This window comes from Erpetoichthys calabaricus, chromosome 12 (assembly GCF_900747795.2).
Source record: "Erpetoichthys calabaricus chromosome 12, fErpCal1.3, whole genome shotgun sequence".
NCBI classification, from domain to species: domain Eukaryota; kingdom Metazoa; phylum Chordata; class Cladistia; order Polypteriformes; family Polypteridae; genus Erpetoichthys; species Erpetoichthys calabaricus.
Window position 1 is genome coordinate 20757048 of NC_041405.2, and position 19822 is coordinate 20776869.

The 19822-nt window shown below is 38.8% G+C and overlaps 2 protein-coding genes across 2 annotated transcripts in view; one reads left to right on the forward strand and one right to left on the reverse strand.

The window, feature by feature from the left end:
• st13 (ST13 Hsp70 interacting protein) overlaps positions 1 to 14972 on the reverse strand; it is a 33359-nt gene extending 18387 nt beyond the window's left edge. Inside the window, exon 1 of the mRNA XM_028815172.2 lies at positions 14426 to 14972. Within this exon, the coding sequence (XP_028671005.1) occupies positions 14426 to 14535 (110 nt within the window). The 5' untranslated portion in view covers positions 14536 to 14972. The remainder of the gene's footprint in view (positions 1 to 14425) is intronic.
• A 151-nt stretch (positions 14973 to 15123) lies between these two features.
• The window catches only part of xpnpep3 (X-prolyl aminopeptidase 3, mitochondrial), a 69196-nt gene continuing 64497 nt past the window's right edge, over positions 15124 to 19822 (forward strand). Inside the window, exon 1 of the mRNA XM_028815170.2 lies at positions 15124 to 15355. Coding sequence (XP_028671003.1) covers positions 15289 to 15355 — 67 coding nt within the window. The 5' untranslated portion in view covers positions 15124 to 15288. The remainder of the gene's footprint in view (positions 15356 to 19822) is intronic.

A 19822-nucleotide genomic window follows, 5' to 3' on the forward strand; every position in this document is an offset into this window, starting at 1 on the left:
TACGCCTTTTCTACTTTGTATAAGTAATGCATAAGATCTTGCATTTTCTTAGAGTCTTAATCTAGCTCCTTTACATACAGTGTATAAAGCCATGGTATTTCTTATCAAAGAAATGACTGGTACAAGCTTTACTTGTGCATAAATTCTGACAGTATTCCTTAAATGCGTCTTAGTAAAAATAGAGTGAAACACTTGGCCCACTTAATATCCTTTCAACCCATAATGATCCTGACTAGTTAAATGGATCTCATGCAAAAATGCATTGACTTCAAAGTACTAAGATGTAAGTGCACCTTTTTTGGAGTTCAACATTGACAACTTATCTAGATGTCCTAATTTTTGCAAAGTTTCACCTGCAAAGTCCAGGAACTAGTAATTCTTCAGGATACAGAGTGTGAACATAGAATAAGGTAAATATGTTTTATTCACCCTGAAATTGATTCCTTCAAAATTCACACAGAGTCTAAACAGGGTTCTGTCATTATCAGTTACCTTGCCATTATTTTTCTTCAGATTTCTATTCATACTCCTTCAGGCTTCAAGATCGCATATAGCAGTGTGACAAAAAGCGGTTTAACCTACAGCACCTCAGGGCTATGACAAAACTGACTAAAGAGTCAACTTTCAGTTGCGGGCTTCATTTGCAAGATCTTAGCCAGTAAAAGTCCCATGACCATTAGTCATGTAGTTTGCCATACCCAGTGCCTCAGTCCAACCGGTCTGTGACTCACTCCAACAGAATCAAACAGGTTTGAATTTGTCTTACGGGCAGGCTTGTGTGCACATGAGTGCAGGCAAACAATGAGTACTCACCCAGAAGTACAATAAATATAATGTAGCTACAAAGAATAAGAAACAGTTTTTTTGGATGTGACAAACAGAAGAGAAACTTGTCTGTCTGATGTTTCATGTAACACAGCTGAATTCACCATACTAGTAATGCTTTCGACATGGGCATCGGCCCCTTCAGGTGCAAGTTATTTCCTATTAGAAAAAGGGGCGAGCTCATAATACTTGTGAAGCTGTGCTAGAAAGTCATTATGTAGTCATCTAATTTGAAATACCCTGTGACTCTTAGGCGAGAAGATCAGCAGTGGTTGTTGTTGTAAAGTCCAACATACCCTCCGACTAGAAGTAGTGTAATGTGATAATGACTTTTGAAGATGATCATCAACTTCCAGTACATAAGTAATGTGCTATTTTTGTACACTTTGCAGAAGAATTTTAGACTATTTGGATCCTTTTGTTAAGGTGTTTAGAACTATCCCTCAACAATAGGGAAACAAGATTCTCTATGAAGATGTTCCTGGCTTAGTAAATGTTACATCCAGCACATTGCAGAAATTCTAGAAATGGTTGACTACTTACTATGACTTTGCAGAGCTTCCAATAAAGACATCAAGGTCAAGCAGTGTAAAATTTTCAGTGTCGTGTGCTTGGGCAAGGCTTTAATTTTTGCAAGATGGAAACATTTTTTTTTTTGAGTCCTGAAGAAGCAGAGTGGTAGCTCCGAGGCTAGGTAATCGGAAGGTTGCTGGTTCAAATTCCGTAAAACCCCAAAAGTGACTACTCCGCTGGGCCCTTGAGCAAGGTCCTTAACCTGCAATTGTTCCATCCTGGGTATGACATTATTCTGCATCCAGCCCAGCAAGTAGGCCCTCCAACCTGCAGGGAAAAACCTGGGGGCTGGTGGCAATACTGGCACTCTGGCCACCAAAAAAAACCTCATGCTGTTCCATTCCACCTGTACTAGTGTGGTGTTGAGGTGTCACCCTTTGCATGGCTGCACTCGGGTCCTAATCTGGGATCCTGAGTTGATTTGTCATGTGGTGGGTTCTGCAATGTGCTGTATCAGCGTGTGCTTCTAACCTCTCTCTGAAAGGACTTTTCTAAACATCAAAATTCTTCTGGTACTGCAACAAAAAGTCTAATACAATCGGAATACAGGCCTACTAAGTATTTAATGAAAGGAGAAGTTGAATGATTTTTATAAAGAAAAGCCAAGGAAGATCTTCAGGAATTCAGTAATACAGGGAGAAAAAAAAAAACAGAATTCAATTTTTTCAGCATTGCCTTAAAAATGCAGAACAGAACAGTTATTGATAGCAAAGGGAACAAGGGTACCTGAAAGAAGTACAGTTAGGTCCATAAATATTTGGACAGAGACAACTTTTTTCTAATTTTGGTTCTGTACATTACCACAATGAATTTTAAATGAAACAACTCAGATGCAGTTGAAGTGCAGACTTTCAGCTTTAATTCAGTGGGGTGAACAAAATGATTGCATAAAAATGTGACGCAACTAAAACATTTTTTAACACAATCTCTTCATTTCAGGGGCTCAAAAGTAATTGGACAATTGACTCAAAGGCTATTTCATGGGCAGGTGTGGGCAAGTCCATCATTATGTCATTATCAATTAAGCAGATAAAAGGCCTGGAGTTGATTTGAGCTGTGGTGCTTGCATGTGGAAGATTTTGCTGTGAACAGACAACATGCGGTCAAAGGAGCTCTCCATGCAGGTGATAGAAGCCATCCTTAAGCTGCGAAAACAGAAAAAACCCATCCGAGAAATTGCTCCAATATTACGAGTATCAAAATCTACAGTTTGGTACATCCTGAGAAAGAAACCAAGCATTGGTAAACTCAGCAACGCAAAAAGACCTGGATGTTCACAGAAGACAACAATGGTGGATGATCGCAGAATCATTTCCATGGTGAAGAGAAACCCCTTCACAACAGCCAACCAAGTGAACAACACTCTCCAGGGGGTAGGCGTATCGATATCCAAGTCTACCATAAAGAGAAGACTGCATGAAAGTAAATACAGAGGGTGCACTGCAAGGTGCAAGCCACTCATAAGCCTCAAGAATAGGAAGGCTAGATTGGACTTTGCTAAAGAACATCTAAAAAAGCCAACACAGTTCTGGAAAAACATTCTTTGGACAGATGAAACCAAGATCAGCCTCTACCAGAATGATGGCAAGAAAAAAGTATGGAGAAGGCGTGGAACAGCTCATTATCCAAAGCATACCACATCATCTGTAAAACACGGTGGAGGCAGTGTGATGGCTTGGGCGTGCATGGCTGCGAGTGGCAATGGGACACTAGTGTTTATTGATGATGTGACACAGGACAGAAGCAGCCAAATGAATCCTGAGGTGTTCAGAGACATACTGTCTGCTCAAATCCAGCTAAATGCAGTCAAATTGATTGGGCAGCATTTCATGATACAGATGGACAATGACCCAAAACATACAGCCAAAGCAACCCAGGAGTTCATTAAAGCAAAGAAGTGGAAAATTCTTGAATGGCCAAGTCAGTCACCTGATCTTAACCCAATTGAGCAGGCATTTCACTTGTTGAAGACTAAACTTCAGACAGAAAGGCCCACAAACAAACAGCAGCTGAAAGCCACTGCAGTAAAGGCCTGGCAGAGCTTTAAAAAGGAGGAAACCCAACATCTAGTGATGTCCAGGAGTTCAAGACTTCAGGCTGTCATTGCCAGCAAAGGGTTTTCAAGCAAGTATTAGAAATGAGCATTTTATTTCCAGTTATTTCATTTGTCCAATTACTTTTGAGCCCCTGAAATGAAGGGATTGTGTTAAAAAATGCTTTAGTTTCCTCACATTTTTATGCAATCGTTTTGTTCACCCCACTGAATTAAAGCTGAAAGTCTACACTTCGACTGCATCTGAGTTGTTTCATTTAAAATTCATTGTGGTAATGTACAGAACCAAAGTTAGAAAAAAGTTGTCTCTGTCCAAATATTTATGGACTTAACTGTAGATGGAGCAACTTTTTAATGAGGAAATCAAAGGGAACAATGTTTATTGTGAAACAACAAAGAGAACTAGCTGTAAGTTTTTTCAAAGAGGTAGTACATATGTGCTGAAAATAAAGATAGGACAAGTAGTGGGCACAGCTGGAGTGGCGTTACAAATGCTAAATAGAACAGAAGGTAATTGAGCTGAATGGCCGACAAGCCTATATATTACATAGTTTACTGTCAAATAATGCAAAGAGTATGCGACACGTGTTTCGCCCTTATTTGGGCTCATCAGGCATACACACTCCACTGCACCCCTTGCAGGGATCGAACCTTAGACGTCACAGGCGAAGCCCCTTTACGTTGCGCCACGGCGTGTGGTTCGTTTGACAGCCTGGAGATCGGAGTAATTACATTCGTAGTCTGAAACACAATCCGATTGTATGGGTGGGAACCTACCAGATAATGCATGTGGTTGGTGTCCGAGGTTCGATCCCCGCGAGGGGTGCAGTGGAGTGTGTACACCTGATGAGCCCAAATAAGCGCAAAACACGTGTTGTGTACTTTTTGCATTATTTGACAGTAAACTATGTAACATTCTATGATCTGCTTCTCGCGGAGATGTGAGTGGGCGTGGTGGATGTTTGCCAACTTGCAGACTAACCACATGCGTTACCTGGTAGGTAACCACCCACACAATCGGACTGTGTTTCAGACTACGAATATTTATATATTAAAAACAAACACATGACTGTGTGTGAGTGAGGAAACAAGGTATACTTATTCCAGTCCACTAAGAAAATGGCATTTCTTTGGAGCGTGGGTCATATTAAATGATGGGCATTTAAACTTTTAGAGCAAGCAAGGAGGGTGGTTGAGATAGAAAATATTCATAGATCAGTATAAATCTTGCATGTGGACATTAACAATTAATAACAATTACTTTTATTCTATGTTAGTGTTCCCTAATTCTATTTTCTTATTTTATCTTTCTTCATTATGTAAAGCACTTTGAACTACATCATTTGTATGAAAATGTGCTATATAAATAAATGTTGTTGTCGATTGTCAGGCAAATGCAGACAAAGTATCTGATTGTGACGAAGAAGCTGCACTGCATACATGTAGATCTGGAGGTGTTGATGTGGGCAATAAGAAATGTTAGGTGTGGACAAATAGTGACTGTAGTGATACATGTATAGGGAAGCATGAACAGCAGATTATGTTAGTGTAAGGTATGAACTGAAGGTAAAGCTGCACCAGGGAATGGTTCTGAATCTGCCGCTTTTCATGATAGTGTGGAAAATGGCAAGAAGAGAATTGCATGAAGGAATGCAATTAGAGTACATGTCTGGCAAACATCTTATATTTCTGGTGAAAGACAAAGAATACCAAAATAAAAACGCTATAAACTGAAAAACAAGGTAAATACAGATAACAGTAAGTTGCTGGTTGGAGGCAAAGAGGCTAGAGATGCGGAAGAGGTACACAAGAGATCTACTTGTGTGAAAGTTACTCTGAAGGTGGCAAGCAAAACCTTTGTTAGCAGAAAATGTGCATGATGGGTGTAAGATACTAATATAGTACTTGCAAAGTTAGACATTGTAAATTGATTTGTTTTGGAGAAAACAGGGGAGTTCAGCTACTTAACGGAGATTTTGAGTTAAAAGAAAAAATGGTCAAGACAAGTTAGTGGGAATAAAAGTGAGAGGTGCAAAGGAGAAATTCATGGTTTTATCCTCCAATCTGACTTAGAAACAAGCCCCTCTGAAAAGCTTATGATATCTGAATGAGAAGCAGTGTTCAGCATTGGAGTGAGATGTGGCCAATGAAGGTAAAACACGACACAAAACACAAAGAACAGAGAGGAGTATGATCAAGTGGATCTGTTGAATACCACAACAGTGAGAGAAAGATGAATATTGTGCAGGAAAAAAAAGGATTTGAGAGATTAAGGCTGTTTGGGCATGTAGGGTGAAAGGCAGAGAATGACTAACTAAAGAGGTGTACCATGATGGAGGAGATGTGACAGAAAGGGAGGATGAAGAAGACATAGATGCAAGTGGTGATGGATTACATGAAAAGCATGGGCCTCACCCAAAAGGATGCTCTGGAGAGTGGAGGAAAATGTTTATTAAACTTCCGATGTTGACAAAGTCTACCAATAACAATGAAACATAAAGAAGCGAGTCTCATCTGTGGAGATAAATACTGCATACTTTCATGACCTGCTTTATTATTTTTATTGTCTTTCTAAATGAGATGCTGGATGAATTCTATAGAAGCATGGTTATCCTGAGCAGCTCTTGCCCAATGCCCCCTTTAGACTGGAGTCACTCTTTTCTTATATTTAGCAGGAAAACAGCAAAAGTGAAAACAGTTTGCATTTACACTGGAAAATTTTCAAAATGTATTCTACTCTGTCAGGCTAACAATGTACATTGATTATCATTATAAGCAGTCAGTTTAGCAAGTCATTAACGGTGACCAAGGCTGCCACTGGATTAATCATTCCTAACTGCTTTCAATACGGAGCGTTTCTTCACTTTAAGTACTTGTTCCGTCACAGCCTGTATCTATTATTTGTATCATTTATTATAGAAACTGAACAAAACACTTTTAGCAGGTAAACAATATGCCTTTGGTAGACTCCCCCCCCCGACATATTTTCAATGTTGACTTATACCTGTTCTAAAAAAGAAATGATTTTATACAGAGCGATTGCTGGAGACCCATGTATTCACAACATGAAATACTACCTTTGAGGAGTCTGGCATAGTTTAGGTTTTCCTGAACAGCAGTTTATAAAATCAATAATAAAAAAAGACTAAAGGAGTATAAACTAAGTCTTTTTTATACAGCACAAAATCAAACTCTGATTAAAAAAATATGCAGAATATCTCAAAATTACTTGATTCAAGTCAACATACAATAAAAAATAGGCATCTGCACACTTCACAAATGACGATATTAAACCTCTTCCAATACAGTAAATATAAATAAATATTCCGATCTTAGATACCCAATGCCAAGTCAACAATACATCTGCATTTAACTCCCTGCTGAATAGTTTGCAAACTTAATGTTGACAGATTGTAAATCATACTGTATGTTGCTCAACCAGTATTTTGGGAAAGGAAAAAAGCAGCATTTTCTACCTGTCTGCGTTCAATTTAGTTTACTTGTGATTTTGATCCAATACAACCAGATGAATTCAAAGATAAAGCCAAAGCAGCTAAAAGGGAAATAACCAAGCACAGCAGATTATATATCACACCAAATTTACCATTTTTGGAATTTATGTTTGATGCAATGTTCAATACAGTGTTTTGTATCCAAACATTTTTCACTGGAGGCACTCTTTTTTTCATAATATGCTCAATTTGATTGCTAAGGAAAATTAACTATGCACTACACAGAACACAGAAATGCCCCACGAATTACCAATGTAATCCAGAAAACAGACAGCATTTACCAATTCCAATTCAACTTCTTCTGAATGTATCCAGGACAAAGTAAAAGTGGGAGTGCACTGATAAAAGGCATAAAATGTCTATATAAATGATTTTCAAGGCCATGTGCTCGAGGAAACATCCACTACGGCATTTCACATTCACTGTGACATTTTGAATTCTTATACAATATTTTTAAACCAATGTCATAACAACAGAACATTTGCGTCTAGAATTCTTAAAAAATAAAAACACAAATAAATAAATAAAGAATTCAATAAACATGGACATTTATTAGGTTTAACAGTGTAATATACAAAACATGCTTTTTGGCAGCTATGTGCAACTTCTAATAAGTCAATCTGCAATTCCAATATTTGTTATGTTTAATTTCATTCAATGTTGCATGGAAACCATGGGAAACTGCCAAGGCATCTTCTGCCTACTCAAAAGTGTGCAACCTGCAATCCAGTTTATGAATTAATCTGTCATATTTTATAGTGTATGTGTGCACTATATCTGCACAAAATAAATGCCCATTTCTTCTTTTTTATATATACAAACATACCCTTTTATTAATACATTAATCCAGACTTTTATTAAAAATGGTTTAGTCCAGTTGAAGGTCATAACTCACAAGGACTGAAAGTGGTGAATCCCAGCAGGTTTGGATGCAAGGCAGGAACTAACCCAGCATGGCTCTTGGCACACATTTTTGCTTCATTGTCTTATTTGTTTCAGGTGTAACTAACTTTTATAGCTTTGCATACCAACATTACTTATGATCTATGATCTCATACTTTGACTACTGAAGATTCTAAGGATTAAAATAACAGTTGTTGCGTCAAGCTTTTAGCTACAGGTTCTCATAGCTGTGGAGCAATCTGCCTTCTTATTTAAATCTAAAGAATTATTATTATTATATACGCAGTCCTGCATACCCTCAAAAGAGATGCTGATCAGCTACAAATATCTTTGTTTTGTTAGTCACTTGTATAAAAGTGCGTTATAATAATTGTTATTCCTATTCTATTGTGCTTCTCTTCTTAGTATTCTATTATGGCACATTGTGCCACTACTCTGCTTCCAAACGGTTTTCCTGCTAATTTGAAAGATACTGAAGACACTGGGAGTCTTGGAATCAAAAGATGAAAAGATTCTGTCATCATAGAGAGCCCAGCACAAGTTAATACTGTGGAATGCCCAAGAGTAACCGTATAGCCAGTTAGCTTAGACTTTTACAGAACTGTGAACGTCTGTTATAACAGACAATGGATAACCCCCATCCCCAAGATTTCTTTTTCTCCAGGGATGTTGCTAACTAGAATAATTTTCCTCTCCTCTGTTGTGAACTACTCATAGCTGAATAACAATGTTATTGGACATATATTGCAAAACCACTGATGTTAATCAGTTTGGAACTAGTTTGTATCTTTACATGCATGCATTAAAAAGTAGTTAATTTGTATTACAGTAGAACCTCGGTTCACGACCATAATTCGTTCCAAAACTCTGGTCGTAAACCGATTTGGTCATGAACCGAAGCAATTTTCCCCATAGGATTGTATGTAAATACAATTAATCCGTTCCAGATGGTACAAACTGTATGTAAATATATTTTTTTAAAGATTTTTAAGCACAAATATAGTTAATAACACCATAGAATGCACATCGTAATAGTAAACTAAATGTAAAAACATTGAATAACATTGAGAAAACCTTGAACAACAGAGAAAACTAACATTGCAAGAGTTCGTGCTATAGCCTTACAACCCGATTACTGTATAAACACTTTTTTTTTTTTTTTTTTTTTTTAAAAACGAGTTTTAAGCACAGGGGGAAAAAAACGAACATTTGAACAAATCCAAACTTTATTTAAAAACCAACCAAGAAAGTAACATTGCAGCAGTTTGCGCTATAGCCTTACAACCCGATCGCAGGGAAAAAAAAATGAACATTTGAAAAATCCGTAACTTAATAAACAACCAAGAAAAGTAACACTGCAACAATTCACACTACGAACTGAAAAATGAACATTTAAAAAATCCGTAATACAAAAACTAACCATAAATCACCAAGGAAACTAACCTTGCATGAGTCGAGTTCTGGCATGAAGTGAGGAGGAACTGGGTGGAGAGGAGGTTACAGTGCTTAGAAGCCATGGTTAACTGCAAACGCACACGAAATACTGTAGAGCACAAAGAGTTCACAGGTAAAGCAGGCACGTCTGACTGAGAACAATGAACAGGGAGAGGCTGAAAACGTGCTTAAATACAGTAATCGGCGCGTATGAACCGGAAAGGAAATGAAATAGAGCACAGAGAGTTCACAGCGAAAGCACGCACGCACATGCAAGCATGCATGTCTGACTGAGAACAATGCAACACGTATGGAAATCATCGGCACGCACAAACCGAAAGGGAAACTGGCTTGTTCGTATACCGAGTGCGTGGTCGTGAACAGAGGCAAAAGTTTGGCAAACTTTTTGGTCGTAAACCGACTTGTACGTGTACCGAGACATTCGTGAACCGAGGTTCCACTGTACTATGTTTGGATTTTTCCTGTGAATTTGTCACAGCACTTAGATCCTGCACTCTATTAAAAGCACTATACAAAAATAAAATACAGTGATCCCTCGCTATATCGTGCTTCGCCTTTCGCGGCTTCACTCTATCACGGATTTTATATGTAAGCATATTTAAATATATATTGCGGATTCTTTTGTTGGTTCGCGGATTTCTGCGGACAATGGGTCTTTTAATTTCTGGTACATGCTTCCTCAGTTGGTTTGCCCAGTTGATTTCATACAAGGGACGCTATTGGCAGATGGCTGAGAAGCTACCCAACTTACTTTTCTCTCTCTCGTGCTGACTTTCTCTGATCCCGACGTAGGGGGATTGAGCAGGGGGGCTGTTCACACACCTAGACGATACGGATGCTTGTCTAAAAATGCTGAAAGATTATCTTCACGTTGCTACCTTCTGTGCAACTGCTTCGTGAAGCGACATGCTGCACGGTGCTTCGCATACTTCAAAGCTCAAAGGGCACATATTGATTTTTGATTGATTGTTTTTCTCTGACTCTCTTCTCTCTCTCTCTGCTCCTGACGGAGGGGGTGTGAGCTGCCGCCTTCAACAGCTTTGTACCGGTGGTGCTTCGCATACTTAAAAGTCAAACAGCCCTATTGATTTGTTTGCTTTCCTCTCTCTTTCTGACAGTCTGTGCTCCTGACGCGCACTCCTTTGAAGAGGAAGATATGTTTGCATTCTTTTAATTGTGAGACAGAACTGTCATCTCTGTCTTGTCATGGAGCACAGTTTAAACTTTTGAAAAAGAGACAAATGTTTGTTTGCAGTGTTTGAATAACGTTCCTGTCTCTCTACAACCTCCTGTGTTTCTGCGCAAATCTGTGACCCAAGCATGACAATATAAAAATAACCATATAAACATATGGTTTCTACTTCGCGGATTTTCTTATTTCGCGGGTGGCTCTGGAATGCAACCCCTGCGATGGAGGAGGGATTACTGTATATTAAAATGATTGGCTCTAGTCAAACTTGCTTTCAAGCTTTTAAGTCATATACTGTAAAAGAAATATTTTAACAAACACTTTCTAATGCATGTCAGTAATAATGTTCTGTGGGGGGGGGGGGGGGGGGGAAAGAAAAAACAAAAAACACTACCACTGTGTGTTTTCTTTCCGACCAAACAACTAACCACAATACTTTCCAAATTATAGCACTATTATAGCTAATATTCACTTTAGATTAATATTATGTAACCAAAACACCATGTGTACAGACAATACTCATTACAGAGAAATGGTGGAAAACGAATACCAAACATCAATATAATCATAAACAAAAAATAGAAAGTCTAAGTTATTAAAAATGTGTTTTCTGCACAGCTTTTAAAATAGAAGTATACTGTAATAAACTTCAAAAACATGTCATGATAGGGAAGGTTTCACAAACTGTATATAACCCAGACTTCACTGATAACAGGCAGGAGGACCTATGTTGGTGTGGTTTACAGCCATTAAATGAGTACATTAGGAAGGACAATTTTATGCACCACAACTCCCATCAAGAATCATTTATTCATAATACAGAAAAATGTGGTGGAGTCTGATTTGCTGGTCTGGGAATAGAAGAGAATAAAGGATTTTACTCATGAAGTTAATTTCAAAATTCTTTCCAGCTATTCCCAGTATAAAAAAAAAAAAAAATTAAAAAATAAACAGTATGTGGCAGCTGTGAAAGAGCAAGAAGACATTTCTTACTATTGTGTTTTTACATAAGTGGATTTTGCTTTTGAAAATACTTGAATAGGGACTAATGTTTTGAGTGTGGGGTAAAACACCTCTCTTAAAAGGCCATTAAGTTAGGAACAGTTTATTACTTCAATTTAAATAAGGCAGCAAAGCCATTAGGTATTAAAATGTAAATATTGCAATAAATTGAATATATTCAATCTCCAAAATATTCAACTTACTAAAGCAAGTTAAACAATATAATATGAGTGGATAATATAGTAGTAAAATAGTCAATTCAGCTGCTTTACAGATCCAGTGACGAGTTCCAATCCCATGCCAATGCCACCTTTAATGTCCTTTCACTCTTGAGTTTTTCCCCCCTGGAAACGCATGATTTTTAATGTGGAGGTGAAAAACAGAAAGTTAGGTGAATTGGAGATTTTGAATTAGGCCCATGAGTAGCGTCTGTAATGGACTACTACCACAACCTGGGCTGGATCCTTTCTTATTCCCAAATTTGTGGGATAAACCCCCCAGCAACCCTAAACTGGATTAGGTTAAATAGTATAATAAGGCCAGCTGTATCAACCTCTTGCAATGGTGTTGCTACCTCAACTTACATATCAACTGGTCTACTAAGAGAACTTGCACTACCGGTCAAAGGTTTTAGAACACCACAGGTTTTATGGAAATGCATGCAGTTTAATGTCTTAACGCTTCATGAAATCAAGGAATACAACAAATAAACAATGGCAAAAAAGTCATGGAAACATTAAGTGTACAAAAATGTATTCAAACTTTTTACTCAAAGTAGGCATAAATTGTGGTAACCCTTTTGATTCAGAATGTCAGTCACTCTGTACAAGTCACCAACTCTTCCTCCAGCAAAAGAACCCCGGACCATCACACCTCCTCCTCCTCCATGTTTGACAGTTGGTGTCACATACTTGACGGCATACAAAGACCTTGAATGATGAATCGAAGATTTCAGATTTTGATTCATTGGTCCAGAAGTCTTTCTTCCAGTCCGCAGTAGTCCACAGCTGGTATGTGAAGGCCCTATTTTGTTCTTTAAGGAATGGCTTTCTTATGGTCATTCACACTTTCATACTTGCAGCACAAAGTCTCGTCTTCACAGCAGAAACTAATATTTGCTTTTAGCTGTGCTGAGAGGTGCCTATTACACGAGCTGGTGACCCTCAGAAACGTGTGACTCTGGGTCTGCCAGATATCTTCCAATCAGAGTTTCTTCTAGTTTTCAACTGCCTTTGGATTGTGTAGGACACCAGTTTTTTTTTTTGGTGCACTCTCTCTAAATGAAAGGCCTTAACTTCCAAGGGAGATTAATGCTTAATGCTTGTTAATTGCCATTTTCTTTCCACTGTCACTGGAATTTACAACTTTCTGCAGTTTAACACACTCTGTTCTGACTCTGCTTTAAGACAGACAGAACGTTTTAAAGTAATCAGCAAAAGCTGGGACATCTGCACAGATTGTTTGCTTCAATTTACAAGACTTAATTTACTTTAATTGCTGCAGAAAATCTGCAGGTTGTAACCTATTAGTTGTTCCCTGAGGGACACTTTTAATATTCTGAATTTTCCTTTATTGCAGTTTTTACTAACCTAAGTTTTACATTTAAAACTCATTTCAACATACATTTTCACCATTTTAGGTCATTCATTTCATTTCAACTCAACTGATTAAACTTGGGGAGAAAACAAAACCTGAGGTGTTCTAAAAATTACCTAACCTTTTGCTTGGCTGCTGGGGAACGCAATGGGTATTGTCTTTACTCTTTTAATCTGAAAAACCATTCCAAGCTAAACCATGTATCCTTATCCCCAGAGCGTCGATTTCCCCACACAGCTGCTCCCCACTTTTCAACCCATTCTACAAAGAATAAGCGGCACAGTGACGCAGCTGTTGGCACTGTTGCCTCGAGAATCAAATAGGAGCCCAACACTAGAATGGGTAGAGGGAAACCTTATACAACCTCTTACTTTTCCAACCCCAGAAATGAATATTTGGAATAAATGTTAAGAATTCGTCAAAACACTTCCGTTTTCCTTTCTCAAGCCGTCCGTTTAGTACACAAGTACCATCACATTTCCTGGGTTACAATCCCCCTCATTTTCTTTATGGAGTTTGCCCATTCTCCGTGTGTTCATGTGGAGTCTTCCTCGCAAATCCCAAGCACCTCCGTGCTCGGTAAACTGGCCACGTTTGAGTGTGGGTGTGTGTAAATGGGCCCTGGGATGAACTGGCGGTCGATTCCTGCTTTGCACACAAGCCCCTGGCGTGGGGTGTTAGTTCTCACGCCCCCGAATTGAATAACCGGTTGTGAGATCTTCACGAGAGGCAATAATGTACTTCTTTGTAATGTTTGCCGATAAAATGATTGTTACAGGCTACCTGTTCGAGAGTGGGAGTGGCTGAAAACTTGATATCTAAATGCATGCAGTTTACTTGGCGTAACTTAAAAGATCAACTTTTTTTTTTGTTGGCGATCATAAAACCCGATTTGATTAACCGATTATGTTGAAAAGCATGACAGCCACGTGACACAATCAGTATCATTTTTATCTAGTCGGCTAATCAGTTTTTAATTAAAAATAAAAATCTACACAAAACTGACTTCAGTTTATTCATTATTTTGAAAACTGCAACATTTGATCAGTATTCGTTCCCTTTACTAATAGCGACCGCTCTTTTGCGGGATGAGTAAAAGTTAGGGTTAGAAATAACACGCGCGGCACACACGCACCCTTGACGAACAACCACAATGTCACGGTGTTCATCAATTGAAACTTTTACTAAAATCGCAATGAACACAAACTCCTTTCTCTCCGCCTAATCTGCTTGATTTGAATTAACTTCACGGAGTCAACAACAGCTACACCCACCGCACCAGATGAAAAAGACGATAATACGAAAACAAATTTCTACCTCTCCAGCCAGGTCCTGAAAAACTTCATCTCCGGTCGATGAAGCAAATTCGCGTTCTCCTTGCAAAGCTGAACAAAGCCCTGCAACTCAGTAATCTTCTTCGGGTCCATTTTGCTTGCAGTCGGTTCTGTTCACAACGCTCTTCTACTCTGCACGAAGAGACATAAAAATGCACGCGTCTCTGGCTTCAGCGTGTCACAAAACAGCGCACAGTACTGCTTAAGATCCGTTGACGAAAAGAACACGGCTGGCAACCGAGTGGAGCAGAATCGAGCACAACCACACAGCAAAAACACGATGTTGTTAAATCATTTCGTGCACTGTCTCTTTAAGAGCGTCGCAACATTACTTGACAGAAAATTCTCGAAGCGGGCGGAGGGGTAGCCTCTCTAATTGCACGTCACAGAAAATACAATTTGGAATAACACTGCGTCATGCATTACCAGTTATTTTTTTCACGATAGTACCGACGTCGAGATTTAGAGAAAATACTGTCTAAGGGATACTGAAGTTGACTGCGTTTTTTAAAAAAAAGGCGACAGCTTGGGCCACTATTCTATGAGAACAGGCGGGGCCGCACAAAAACATCCTTCACGAACGACTTCTGCAACTGAAGGCCCCGAGCCAATGAGATGACGACTTTTGTAAGGCAGTAACCAATGAGTCGCTTCGCTTATTGAGTGTACACAACCCGGTGAGTGGTGGGGTCGTATCCTGACGCACATGTCTTAGGAGCCAGTAGGAAACTGCGGGGCATTGTACTGTCGCGTCGGGTTCAGTTTGGATTTCTCGGTCATAGATACCTCGCTCTCTTCCTCCCACCTCCCGTACATTTATAATCTTATGTCTGCTCTTCACCGGCCATGCTTGTCAAACCGACAAAAACGCTTTTCAACACAGTACTAGCAACCAGTTCACAGCGGATTGCAGGTTAGAAATTAGTCTTGCGCTTCATTGTTTTTTAATGTTTACTTGTTGGCAATCAAAAGGCTTAATTTATGTTTTGAAAATAGACGAGTTTTCAAGCGCTTTTTATTTAGTCTGTTCACGGTTCTTACTATAAGGTTGTAAGACTAGACTAAAAGTGTTGTGGTGGGTGTTGATATAAAGCAGTTAATCTATAAAGCGAAGGAGCGTTATGATTTCTTTTTGATCATTGCTTGTCTAGTTTTATGTGTTCGACAATATTGGTTGACTTAAATATACAGAAGATGCGGTTAACTGAAATTGTAGTAACAAAGTGTTAATTATTTTAATCTATGGATTGGTATGTTGTTAACGAGCGAATATGAAGAAGTGTCAGTGATGTTTTAGAGCAGGAAACATTTTTTTAATAAACCCTTTCAAGCCTGGGAAGTATGAAGTTGTGCGACTAGTAACTGGCATGATTTCAATCACGCCATTTTATGGTTTACTGAAGAACATCTGTGTAGCACGTTGGCACTACTGTAGACTTGCTAATCGCAAAATAATATAGCTTGTCGAACTGAAAAGTAAAGTCTTTGTGCAGTTATAAAACACTAATTTAAGAAACAATGTACACGATGGGCTTGAATACCCAGAAGTTGAGGTGTGCTTCAGATTGTCAGGTGGGATATTTACAAAAACTGTATGACTTTGAATAGTGTTATTCAACTGTTTCATCATTTCTTTTATGTTACCTATTTTAATACTGTTATCATTGTTTTTCTGATGTTGTTATACGATAGTTTATGCTATATTTTTTAAGTGGTAAATTGTTATTTTTTTTATTGTGTTGCTTTAAACGTCTGTGAAGCACTTTGGGCAACATCTGTGTTTATGAATAATTCTGTATAAATAAGTATTATTTATTACTATATTTATTATTATTTATTACTATTTCCTACCGTGTTCATTTTGGACATGAAGTATGTTATAAATGTTTACATTTGGGTTATAATGAGTATAATTTTTTAAAAAGCGCAATGATTTAGTAAATAAATTGTGATATCCCAGCAACACGCAATTGGACAATAGGATAAGAAAACTGATGAATGGGCGGTTAGCTGTCATGTGAGGTTGATTTCATACTGTCTGAAGTCTAACATGCAGAACGTCTTCAAAAACACCACTTGATAGTGCTAAGGAATTGCTGTTTTATACAGTGCATCCGGAAAGTATTCATAGCGCATCACTTTTTCCACATTTTGTTATGTTACAGCCTTATTCCAAAATGGATTAAATTCATTTTTTTCCTTAGAATTCTACACACAACACCCCATAATGACAACGTGAAAAAAGTTTACTTGAGATTTTTGCAAATTTATTAAAAATAAAAAAATTGAGAAAGCACATGTACATAAGTATTCACAGCCTTTGCCATGAAGCTCAAAATTGAGCTCAGGTGCCTCCTGTTGCCCCTGATCATCCTTGAGATGTTTTTGCAGCTTAATTGGAGTCCACCTGTGGTAAATTCAGTTGGTTGGACATGATTTGGAAAGGCACACACCTGTCTATATAAGGTCGCACAGTTGATAGTTCATGTCAGAGCACAAACCAAGCATGAAGTCAAAGGAATTGTCTGTAGACCTCCAAGACAGGATTGTCTCGAGGCACAAATCTGGGGAAGGTTACAGAAAAATTTCTGCGGCTTTGAAGGTCCCAATGAGCACAGTGGCCTCCATCATCCGTAAGTGGAAGAAGTTCGAAACCACCAGAACTCTTCCTAGAGCTGGCTGGCCATCTAAACTGAACGATCAGGGGAGAAGGGCCTTAGTCAGGGAGGTGACCAAGAACCCGATGGTCACTCTGTCAGAGGTTCTCTGTGGAGAGAGGAGAACCTTCCAGAAGGACAACCATCTCTGCAGCAATCCACCAATCAGGCCTGTATGGTAGAGTGGCCAGATGGAAGCCACTCCTTAGTAAAAGGCACATGGCAGCCCACCTGGAGTTTACCAAAAGACACCTGAAGGACTCTCAGACCATGAGAAAGAAAATTCTCTGGTCGGATGAGACAAAGATTGAACTCTTTGGTGTGAATGCCAGGCATCACGTTTGGGGGAAACCTGGCACCATCCCTACAGTGAAGCATGGTGGTGGTAGCATCATGCTGTGGGGATGTTTTTCAGCGGCAGGAACTGGGAGACTAGTCAGGATAAAGGGGAAGATGACTGCAGCAATGTACAGAGACATCCTGGATAAAAACCTGCTCCAGAGCGCTCTTGACCTCAGACTGGGGCGACAGTTCATCTTTCAGCAGGACAATGACCCTAAGCACACAGCTAAGATATCAATGGAGTGGCTTCAGGACAACTCTGTGAATGTCCTTGAGTGGCCCAGCCAGAGCCCAGACTTGAATCCGATTGAACATCTCTGGAGACATCTTAAAATGGCTGTGCACCGACGCTTCCCATCCAACCTGATGGAGCTTGAGAGGTGCTGCAAAGAGGAACTGGCAAAACTGGCCAAGGATAGGTGTGCCAAGCTTGTGACATCATATTCAAAAAGACTTGAGGCTGTAATTACTGCCAAAGGTGCATCGACAAAGTATTGAGCAAAGGCTGTGAATTCTTACGTACATGGGATTTCTCAGTTTTTTCATTTATAATAAATTTGCAAAAACCTCAAGTAACCTTTTTTCATGTTGTCATTATTGGGTGTTGTGTGTAGAATTCTGAGGAAAAAAATGAATTTAATCCATTTTGGAATAAGGATGTAACATAACAAAATGTGGAAAAAGTGATGCGCTGTGAATATTTTCCAGATGCACTGTATGTGGTTTTGACTAGATATGGAAAATGCTATAGTTACACATTTCAAAGTTATGCAGAAAGGTTTTGAAGCACAATATTAAAATTAGTACAGTAGAACCCCGTTCTCTTGGGTAATGTGGAGCAATGCTGCTTCGGATAGCTGAAAACTCGGATAAAGGTGATGGCTGCTGCCATTTTGAGTTAATTTTACAGATCTTAAAGGTTTTTGACAGTTTATGTGGTATAGTATCACTTTTTAAGTCTCTTTTTATACCTTTGTGAATTTCATGTTATATAAAACCAATAAAAATTACACTTATTTTTGTGGCATATCACTTATTATGCAGCTTATATGTTTGGACCCCATAAATGCCAGAAGTGCTTTCCACTCTGTTGGGCCTTTAACCTGCGATTGCTTTGTCCTGGATATGACATTTACCTGCATCTAGCTCTGTAAGCAGGTCCTCCAACTTCCAGGGAGAACTGGGAGGTTGTGCACTTCAGCCACTGTAAAAAAACCAAACAAACACCTCACACTGTTCCATTTCAACTGGTGTGGCGCTGAGGTGTCACCGGCTGCATGGCTGTGCTTGGGTCCTAATTTGGGATCCTGAGGTGGTTTATCGTGTAGTGGGTTTGGCAACTTGCAGTATCAGTGTTTGCTGCCGACCTCTCTCTCTCTCTCTCTCTCTCTCTCTAATATGTACCATAGTTTTAAGAATAAGAAATGTTTATAGTAGTTACATTTTAATATGACTGGTTTGCCTCACATTTAAATCAAAAAATAAAATGATTAAAGGTAACAAGAACAAATAATTGTGTAGCACATGTTATCATTTTAAGCTTTCTTAAAAACGTCTTTCAGAGTTTTATGTTTTATAGTGGTTCCTCACTTCTAGGCCACACCGTTCAGCAATTGTCTCCGCATCAACATGTCGGCAGGCGTACAGTAGTGTCTTTTCGCTGTTCAATATACAAAAGTGCTGTTAAGAGCTTTTATGAATTATAAGAAAAGAAGTGCATTACACTTACAGATTCATCTCAGATAAAGTGAACTTCGGTTAATTGAGGCGCAGATAATCAGAGTTCTGCTGTATGTATTTTTTTAAATGAGTATTTTAGAAAATCAGTATTTTCCATGCAGTCCAAAGATGGATAAGTGCTATAGGAAATGGGGACATTCTAGTGGATTACCAATTAGAGCACTGTCAAGTCAGTGTTCCCACTTATTTATTTGTTTATTTATTACTTTGAAACAAAAATGAATTACTAATATACAACACAATACACTTTATTTTTATATAGCCCAAAATCACATAAGAAGTGCCACAATGGGCTTTGAAAGACCCCCAGCCTTGACTCTTCAGGAAGACAAGGAAAAACTCCCAAAAAAAACCGTAGTAGGGAAAAAAATGGAAGAAACCTTGGGAAAGGCAGTTCAATGAAAGACCCCTTTCCAGGTAGGTTGGGCGTGCAGTGGGTGTCAAAGAGAAGGGGGTCAATACAATACAATACACAGAACAGAACAAATCCTCAATACAGTATAAAAAAAAAAAAAATTACAAGTATGGAGCAGAATTTAACAGTAGATGATATCCCATAATATGATTTGGATTTGTTTAGAGTCCTGGAGACCTTGGCCATCAAGCTGCCTCCCCCATTTGGCCATTCCACAGCTGAGACA